Genomic DNA, 10,245 nt, shown 5'->3' with positions numbered 1-10,245 from the left:
ATAGCTTGAAGGTTCTCAGCTCTAGGATTAAATCTTTAAAAACAACAAGTTCCAAGTAAATTATGGCAATATCTTGGACCTCCTAACTGAAAAGGTTAAGAGACTTCTCAACAAATCTATCAAAATCTACAATCCCTTCCCCAAGTTGGAAGAAGGCTTTACTTTGTTCGAGCTAGCTTTAGTTTTGGGTATCAATGAAAATGAAGTGGTGGCCAATTGGACACCCAAAGGTTAAGTCAAGGGTCTCACAAGGAAGTTTCTAAAAAATCGTGCTTAGAAAATGATCAAAGAAGAGAAGGCAAATCTCTGTAGCGCAACCTTGGCATTATTGATCCATGGAATTGTTCTATTCCCGAACATAGACAATTTTGTAGACCATTTGGAAGTGGAGATATTATTAACTGATAATCCAGTGCCCTTCTTGCTAGTGGATTTCTAGCATACCTTCCATACAAGGAATGAGAAAAGATGAAGATCTTTCCTTTGTTGTGCTCCACTCTTACATTTGTGGATGAGGACTCACATGCCCCAAAGAGGACCCTTTTCCTTTAGCAATCTCTCATGGCCCCAAATGTTTGCTTCTTTCTCCTCCAGATCTATCCCATGGTATAAGAGAGAGTGGGAAACTAAGGAAGTCATATCCAAATGTGGGGGGTTCCCAAACTTACATCTAATAGGTTCACGTGGTTGCATCAACTATAACCTCGTGATACTTAAAAGACAACTTGGGCATGTCATGCTGAGTCCTCCCAAATATCGAGACCTTGTGCCCTTCATTATCAACAATATGGACCCACTCAATCCGACTGTGAAAAGAGTGAAGATAGCTTGGAAATATATAGTCAGAATTGACCAAGAATGGGGAAAGAAAAACATCTTATCCAAGGAACCCTACCTCCTATGCGTGAAAGAGAGAGCTTGAAATGTCAAGATGTCTTTCCTTTTTTATTCTTCATCATTCCCTTTAATGCATGAACCAGAACCCATCTTGCAAGAAGGTGTTGACAAGCTTACCAACAAAATCCAAGAGCTTGAGTTGGAGAACACTCAATTACGAGTCCAACTCAGCCGTATCAAGCAACAAAACTATGAATTGGAAGACAAGGGTAAGCAAGTCGAAGAAGAGTTCAAGTGAAACAAAAAGAGATTGAGAGAGGTTGAAGGGAAAAGAGAATGGGTAGGTGGTGCTCTTCTAGGAGCTAATTTTGAGCTACACTTCCACAACAACAAGATAGATCAAGCCTAACACACTATTAAGGACCTTGAGAAAACTGTTGAATGGTCAAATGCTATGAAGAAGGAAGCTAGGGAGAATTATGAAGCCCAAATCCTAAAGCTTAGAAACACTCCCAAGGAGTGCAAGGATTTTTGGCTCAAGAGCAGTTAGAAAGGGAGAAGATCTATCGAAGCTTCTTGCGTGAGCAATTCCAACTTGGAAGAGGTTGTGAGCAAATCAAGGACTTGAAGAAGAGAATCTTTGATCAAGCTTACATGGAATTCCAAAATGATCGCCAATATTGGGAAGAGAGATTCCTTGGGGAAGAAGCTACAATGTCTCAAATGGATGGTATAATCCAAAACCTCCAAATACTCTACAACGAGTGGAAGAATAAATATGCAAACATGGTTGTGCCGACCAATTACACCCTCCAAGACATTCCCGAGAAATTGAAGGAGAAGGATTTGATCATGTGCGCCGTAAACACCCCTCTTGAAGTATTGAACTATTTCAAATTTTGTAAGAATTCTATTGTGGAACTTATCACCGATATCGAAGCTCTCCGCAAGTCCCAAGAGGTTGCCTTTAGGGTCGACGTCTAGTTTGCATATTTGTTTTCAAGAACTTGTATTTGCAATTCCTTTGTACTTGTATTTGTTTCCCTACAATGGATGAATGAAGTTTCTTGATGATCCACTTTTGTGTGTGCTTATACATTCTTGATTGCAATGATAAAATTTTAAGCATTCCTCATAATAAATAACATAATAACTAAGAGCTTTTGCATTAATAATTAATAAAAATAAAAAAATGCATTCATATATCATGCAACATTTTTCAAAACAAAAACCTCAAACTCATCATTACTCTTTTTCCATAGTAACCACTATAACAAGCTGACTTCCCGGCATTCTTATTATACACGCAACAACCAGGGAGCTATAATGGATCAACTAGAGCAGAATCAGGCTGCCCTACATGAAGACATGTCCCAAGTGCGAGCATAAATGTGACAACTAATGAAGACTATCTAAGTTGTCGCTCGAGGGAAAGAAATCATGGCCAAGATCCAAGAACACATGCAACAAAGATCCATTGTTGCTGCCACTGTTGTTTCCAATCCTTCTACCAATCCTGCCACCATGCATAACCCCTTACTTCCTCAAGGAAACCCTCATATTCAAATTCCTATCACAACACCTTGTGTTATTCCTCCTTCTGTCCTCAACCCTCCGGTTATTGAGATTGATGATCAACACGATGCTTTCTTTAGTCCAAGAGTCGGCTCTGTCTATGGCACTTTTGGCCCACCTGCCAACAAAGTGGAAAAGAAAGTCCGAGCTATTGAGGAGAAGCTAAAGGCCATGGAGGACTCCAATGCAATTGGTATCGACGCTGTTGAAATATGTCTTGTCCCTGGCGTAGTTATACAAGCTAAATTCAAGGTCTCCGACTTTGAAAAATACAAGGGAGCCAGTGACCCTAGGACACACATTAGATCTTACTGCCGCAAGGTGGACGCCTAATCTGATGATGATAGATTGCTTATGCACTTCTTCTAAGACATCTTGAGTGAGGCCTCTTTAGAGTGGTACATACAAATGGAAGGCACTCACATTCGATCATGGAGGGATATGGCCAAGGCATTCCTAAAACACTACCAATACAACATAGACATAGCAATCAATCGCACCCAACTGCAAAATCTTACTCAAAAGTCCGACGAGACTTTCAAAGAGTATGTGCAACGTTGGAGAGAGCTTGTAGCAAGGGTACAACCTCTATTGTTGGAGAGGGAATTGACAGACATGTTTATGGTTAACCTCCAAGGGCCTTATTTGGACAGAATGGTAGGAAGCACGTCCTCAGGACTTTCTGATCTAGTCCTTACAGGCAAAAGGATAGAAAATATGATCAAGATGGGTAAAATTCATAATGCAACCAGTGCATCTGATGTGGTGAAGAAGCCCTATGTAGCCTATGGGAAGAAAAGGGAAGGGGATGCTAATGATACCGTTGTTGTAAGAGGAAGAACCCTGACATATCGTGATTCATACCAGCAAGTGGTTGTTGTCTCACAAAATCAGCAACCTTTTACCATTCCAAATGATCAACAAGAAGCCCAACAACCAGCTCCATATAAACAATGACAACCATATCAACAACAACAACATTATCATCCGCAATAACAATAACGACAATGAAGACCGGATAGGAGATTTGATCCCGTTCTATGCCATACAGTCGTATATTATCATACTTATTATGTGGCTCATTAGTGTAGTTGAGGGAGCTAAGACCACCAGCAGCAGTCCTTCCTCCCGGTTATGATGCAAATTCCTAGTGCGAGTTCCACTCCAGAGCTCCCGGTCACTCAATAGAAAATTTCAAGGCCTTGAAAAACAAAGTTCAAGAATTGATAGAATCAAAGGCAATCACATTTGCGCCTAATGGCTCGAATGTGAACAACAATCCAATGCTGCCACATAACAAGCCTGCGGAAAATATGGTAGAAGTTAAGGAAGGAAGAAGATTGGTGTTCTGAGTGGACGAGTTAAAGACCCCCATGATTAATATTAAGGAACAATTATTGACAAGTAGTTTGTTTCCTGTTTGTGATGCTAACTGTGAGCATTATTTAATTGACCCCCCAGATTGTGAAATTTTGAAATATGTTATCCAAGAATTGATGAAAAAAGGAATCATAGTTGTAGAGCATCTCTCCAGTAGTGGAGATGTAGCAACACTGGAGATCCCATACGATGAAGTCCAACCCCTGGAAATTCCTTACGATTTATCTCCGATGACCATATTGGTGGACCCAATTATTCCTCTATTGATCACAATATCTACCCCTTTTTCCATCTGGGGACACAAAAACAATGCCTTGGATCTATGAATCAACTTTCTATATCCACGGACAAAGGGTGCAAGAGGAGCCCGTGGTAGTCAATGAGCCAACGATGAATATAACCGGAATTGGTGGAGTGACAAGGAATTAAAGGGTATTTACACTGGTGCCGCCTATCCTTGACAATGGAGGGACCTCAAGTCAAGATAAAGGAAAACAAGTTAAGGGCCGTCTACAAAGGCAAGATTCCCCACTCATCAGTGAGGCGGAGGAGTTTTTACGCATCATTTAAGAAAAATGACTATAAGGTAGTTGATCAACTCAACCAAACGCCGTCGAAGATCTCAATGTTTTCTTTGCTAATGTGCTCAGAAGCATATAGAAATTCTTTGGTAAAATTCTTGAGGGTCGCCCATGTTCTGCAAGAAATTTCTATTTGTCAATTTGAAGGGGTAGTCAACAACATTGCTGCCAATATAAGTTTGGGGTTTAATGATGATGAGCTCCCACCCGAGGGGAGAAATCACAATAAGGCTCTACACATTTACATCGAATGTGTAGGCACTATCTTATCTAGGGTGTTGGTACATACCAGTTCATCTTTGAACATTCTACCAAAGAGATCATTGTCTAAGTTGACCATTAAAGGGCTTGTGTGAAACCAAGCGAGTTAGTTGTGAAGGCCTTCAACGGCTCGAGGAGGACGGTGGTTAGGGAAGTTGACCTCACAATAAAAATTGGATCCCATACATTCTTTATTACCTTTTTTGTCATGGGAATATACCTCGCTTAAAGTTCTCTACTTGGGCGACCACATACCCACTCGGTTAGAGCTATCAAATAGACTCTCCATCAAAGGCTGAAATTCTTGATCAACAATAAGCTAGTGGTGGTTGAAGGTGAAAAAGATATCATGGTAAGTCACTTAGCGTCGTTTCTCTACATTGAGGTTGGCGGTGAAGTGCATGAAACCCCATTTGAATCCTTTGAGGTGGTTAATGTGGAGATGATGGCCCCCTGAGGGAAGTGAAGGAAGTTGATTTTCCAATGGCTTCTTGGCAAGATGTGAAAACCGTGATCAAGGTTGGATGCTACGAAGGTTAGGGAAGAGTATTAGAGTGGCATGTCAACAAGGACCACTTTGGTTTGGTATACCATTCCTAAAATGTGAAGAAACTAAAGCCAAATTATGTGGAGGGACAAGTGCTCCCGATACTAGATATCTTTACAAGCGTTGGACACCTCGTAGACGAACAAACATGTGCAGTAGAAGAGGAAGGAGTTAGTGTTGTTGTTGAATAAGGAGTTGTGTACCAGTGGATTGAAGGTCAAGAGCTCGGAAATTGGACCGCAACAGAGTTACCCAGAGTGATTATGATTGAAAAGTAATTTTCCGTTTATTTTACCTTGCTTTGAAAACAAAAAGAACCCATGCTTTGTCCAATGCATGGGGAACCATTTGTATGGCCCCCTTTTAAGATTTTCCCATCAATAAATAATTAATGAAATAATCATTTCACATCCAAATTGTGTTCCTTGTCTTTCATATTGTTTTTACTTTCCGTTTTAATTAAAAATGGCAATGTGTTTCTTATATTATTTTTAAGTCTTGCATTCATTTTTCTTTCTCCCTCATAAAAATAAAAGCATGAACCTTGAATCATGCAGATCCCCCTTGATTTCCATGGATAATGGTACTGCTATGGTCCCTTATGGCTTCAACAATCCTGTTTTTCACGCTAACGAAGACGATGAAGAAGATTGTGAACTCCCTGAAGAGTTAGCCCGACTGTTGAGGCAAGAGTCAAAGGTCATCCAATCACGTGAAGGATCCGTAGAAGTTATCAACTTGGGAACCGAGGAAGATCCAAAAGGGGCCAGAGTAGGCTCATCCTTAAGGGAAAACATAAAGGAAAAATTGATCAAGCTCTTGAGAGAGCTCATGGATGTGTTTGCTTGGTCCTACCAAGACATGCCCGACCTTGATATTGATATTATGGAGCATAAACTACCCCTCAAAGAAGATTGCCCTCCAGTTATGCAGAAACTGAAGAGAACTAGGCCTGACATGGCAATGAGAATTAAGGAGGAAGTGCAAAAGTAGCTCATCACAGGTTTTTTGGCAGTTTCAAATTATCCCCAGTTGATAGCCAATATCATGCTCGTACCTAAGAAGGATGATAAAGTGCATATGTGTGTAGATTACAAAGATTTGAATAGATCTATTCTAAAAGACGACTTTCCACTGCCTCACATTGATGTGCTAGTGGACAACACAACTCAATTCTCTATATTCTTCTTCATGGATGGCTTCTCCGGCTACAACCAAATTAGGATGGCTCCATAATACATGGATAAAACAACCTTCATCACCCCATAGGGAACTTTTTGATACAAGATTATGCCTTTTGGCTTAAAGGATGTTGGCGTAACATACCAGCATGCAATACTGACACTCTTTCATGACATGATTCATAAAGAGATTGAAGTGTATGTCAACGATATGATTGTCAAGTCCCAAACTGAAGAGGAGCATCTAGCCAATTTGGAGAAGTTGTTTGAACTCTTTAGGAAGTTTAGATTGAGGCTCAACCCCAATAAATGCACATTTGGAGTAAGATCTAGTAAGCTATTGGGATTCATTATCAACCAACGAGGCATTGAAGTTGATCCTAAAAATTTTAAGGCCATACAAACTATGCCTGCACCTAAAAATGAGAAGGAGGTCCATTAATTTTTAGGGAGATCGAATTACACACACACATACATATATATATATATATATATATATATATATATATATATATATATATATATATATATATATATTCATATCTCACCTCACGGCCACTTGCAATCCAATCTTCAAGCTACTTCGCAAAGATCAAGCAATCATTTGGAATGACAATTGTCAAAATGCCTTTGAGAAGATTAAGGAATACTTGCAAGAACCTCCAGTTCTGATGCTTAATGTGCTAGGAAGACCTATATTCATGTACCTCACTGTCCTTGAAGGGTCAATGGGATGTGTCCTAGGTCAACATGACGAGACTGGAAGTAAATAGCACGCCATATACTACTTGAGCAAGAAGTTTACCGATTACGAGAGTAGATATTTTATGCTTGAAAAAACATGTTGTACACTTGCTTGGGTTGCCAAACCCTCAAGACAATACATGCTTACGCATAAAACACTCTTAATATCCATGATGGAAAGTACATATTTGAAAAGCCTGCTCTTACCGATAGAGTCGCCTGTTGGCAGATACCCTTAACTGAGTATGACATTCAACATGTCACCCAAAAAGTTGTCAAATAAAGTTTGTTGTCAAACTATCTTGCTCATTAACCCTTGGAGGACTATTAATCAATGTGTTTTGAATTCCCTGATGAGGATATCATGTTGATAAGGGGTTGCAACATTCCTGGCCAAAAGGAAGAACCAGAACCTAGCTCATGTTGGACACTTGTGTTCGATGGCGCTTATAACACCCAAGGCAATGGAATGGGGGCCGTCATCACATCCCTAACTGGTTTTCACCTACCCTTTACTGCGAGGTTGTGCTTTTGTTGTACCAATAATATGGAGGAATACGAGGCTTGTATCTTATGCATTGAAGCTTCTATTGATCTTAGGATCAAAATCCTTGAAGTTTATAGAGATTCAGCCTTGGTCATTATCCAAGTCAAAGGATATTGGGAAGCTTGTGATCACAAAATGATCCCCTACAAAGAGCATGTCTTAAATCTAATACCATACCTCGACAAGATTACCTTTCATCACATCCCTCGAGAGAATAATCAGTTGGCCGATGACTTAGCACCTTTATCATCCATGTTTAAGGTCAAGTGGAGAAATGAAGCACCATTTATTCATATTGACTACTTGGACGAACCAGGTTACTGTTTGGCAGCCGAAGATGAGTCTGATGGCCATCGTTGGTTTTATGACATCATGAGATACTTGGAGAGTCAAGAATATCCTGAAAATGCATCTATCATGGATAAAAAGTATCTTCGCAAACTCTCATCCAAGTTCTTCTTGAGTAGAGGGGTATTATACAAAAGAATTTATGATTCCATTTTGCTTAGATGCATAGACAAACAAGAAGAAAACCAGATTATAATGGAAATCCATGAAGTCTCCTTTGGGACACATGCCAATGGACACACAATGGTCAATAAAATCTTGAGGGATGGTTATTACTGGATGACAATGGGGTTGACTGCTACCGCCACGTCCAAACATGCCATAAATGTCAAATCTATGCTGACAAGATCCATGTACTACCAGTACCACTCAATGTCTAAACTTCACTTTGGCCTTTTGCCATGTGAGGAATTGACGTGATTGGACACATCGAGCCAACTGCCTCGAATAGACACTAATTAATTTTGGTAGCTATAGACTATTTAACCTAGTGGTGGAAGCAGTCTCATACCGAACATCACCAAGCAAGTCGTGGCCCGTTTCTTGAAGAAAGAAATCATTTGTAGTTATGGGGTTCCAAAAAATATCATTACTGATAATGGTTCAAACCTCAACAACAAAATGATGGCAGAATTGTGTAAGAACTTAAAGGTCGAGCATCAAAACTCATCACCGTATCGACCAAAGATGAATGGCGCTGTTGAAGCAGCCAATAAAAATATCAAGAAGATCATGAAAAATATGGTGGAAACCTATAAGGATTGGCACAAGATGCTCATGTTTTCATTTTATGACTACCGTACTTCCGAACATACCTCCATTAGGGAAACCCCCATTCTCTCTGTTTTATGGCATGGATGCAGTTCTGCCTGTTGAAATAGATATTCCTTCCTTGAGGATTTTGACCGATGTCAAGCTCGACGAAGTTGAGTGTGTACAAGCAAGATTTGATCAATTCAACCTAATTGATGAAAAGCGCTTTGCATCCATCTTCCACGATCAGCTATACCAAAAGTGTCTCAATAGGGCATTCGACAAGAAGGTTTTTCCTCGAAGTATTAAGGTTGGAGACTTGGTCTTAAGAAATATTCTACTGATTCACACTGGCCCAAGATTCTCTGGAGGAGTCTTAATACTCACAAGTATGGATGATGAAGACCTTCCATCCCCTGTGAATGCGAACACAGTCAAAAAATACTATGCTTGAAAAAAATAACTTGATAAGTTGTAAAATTGAAAGGGCGGCTTATGCAAAAAAGGGTATCCCGGTAGACTAAAAACCCGAAAGGGAGGTCTAGGAAAAAATTAAGGATTCTAAAAGCGAGAGGTTGCAGTTTGCAAAGAATCTTTCGTATTCCCCGACAAAGTCAATCCAATCACCTTCTTCAGAAGCAAGATCCAAGGGACTTCAAAGACATGGGACTATAGCAGAATGGGAACTTAATAGAAACTCGAGTTTTTCCCATTGCCATTATTGTTTTTCACTTTCTTTTGCACAATCATCTCTTTTTGGAATTGCTTCCCTTTGTAAATTACCCATTCAAGGGTTTAGTGTTTATCAATAAAGTCTCTTCCATCAAATGTGATCAATATTTTTACTTTCTCTACTTTGTTTATGAAATGTAAATTTCTTTAATAAATATTGCATGCCAGAATTTAGGGGTTTTAAATGACAAAAACACTTTCAAAGGAAAACATCGAAGTTACTTTTATTTCAAAGTATCTAAGGGTAACTATATTTCAATGAGCTTGGTATACCCAAATGCCACACAGTCCCTTGGACTTGGTCAAATCAAGGTCTCCTCATCAGGATGATCAACAACCAGCAGTAAGTAAACCAGGCGCAACCTGAATGCCAGCATATCCAGATCAAGATGTCAAGAAGTCAATTCACTATCCCCGAGAAAACTTAAAGTTCAACTTTGTTTGGTACCATTACAAAGGCCAATCATTATTGGCAACCCCAATATTATTTTCCCCGCATAGCCCAATCATACTTGGCCCAATGCATAAACCTTGCATTTGCATATCCCCAACAACCAGAGCATACATCGGTTTTTGCATACATAACATTGCAACATAAGTATACTCTTTGAGTCACCTTCAAATCTTACTCAAGAACAATCTCATTCCTCCCCGGAAGTTTATAGGGACCATTATCCCTTACTACAGTCAGGTATTCCAACCATTGCTTGGAATCACCCCTAAACTATTTTGTTTCCCCGAAAGTCAGGTATTTCAGCT

At 39.7% G+C, this 10,245-nt stretch overlaps 1 protein-coding gene across 1 annotated transcript; it reads left to right on the top strand.

Annotated features, from left to right (window-relative positions):
- Positions 1–7,440: 7,440 nt before the first annotated feature.
- LOC127080041 (uncharacterized) lies at positions 7,441–8,421 on the top strand. Its single transcript, XM_051020375.1, has one exon. It carries the CDS (start codon positions 7,441–7,443, stop codon positions 8,419–8,421), a length of 981 nt encoding a protein of 326 aa, XP_050876332.1.
- The last annotated feature ends 1,824 nt before the right edge of the window (positions 8,422–10,245 follow it).

The sequence above is a fragment of the Lathyrus oleraceus genome, chromosome 5 (genome assembly GCF_024323335.1).
Source record: "Lathyrus oleraceus cultivar Zhongwan6 chromosome 5, CAAS_Psat_ZW6_1.0, whole genome shotgun sequence".
NCBI lineage: Eukaryota > Viridiplantae > Streptophyta > Magnoliopsida > Fabales > Fabaceae > Lathyrus > Lathyrus oleraceus.
Note: the sequence above shows the minus strand (reverse complement) of the source record. Positions and strands in the feature narration are given on the sequence as shown.

Excerpts from the sequence above, each read along its gene's own strand:
- LOC127080041 (XM_051020375.1), top strand. The coding sequence starts at position 7,441 with ATGTGTTTTGAATTCCCTGATGAGGATATCATGTTGATAAGGGGTTGC.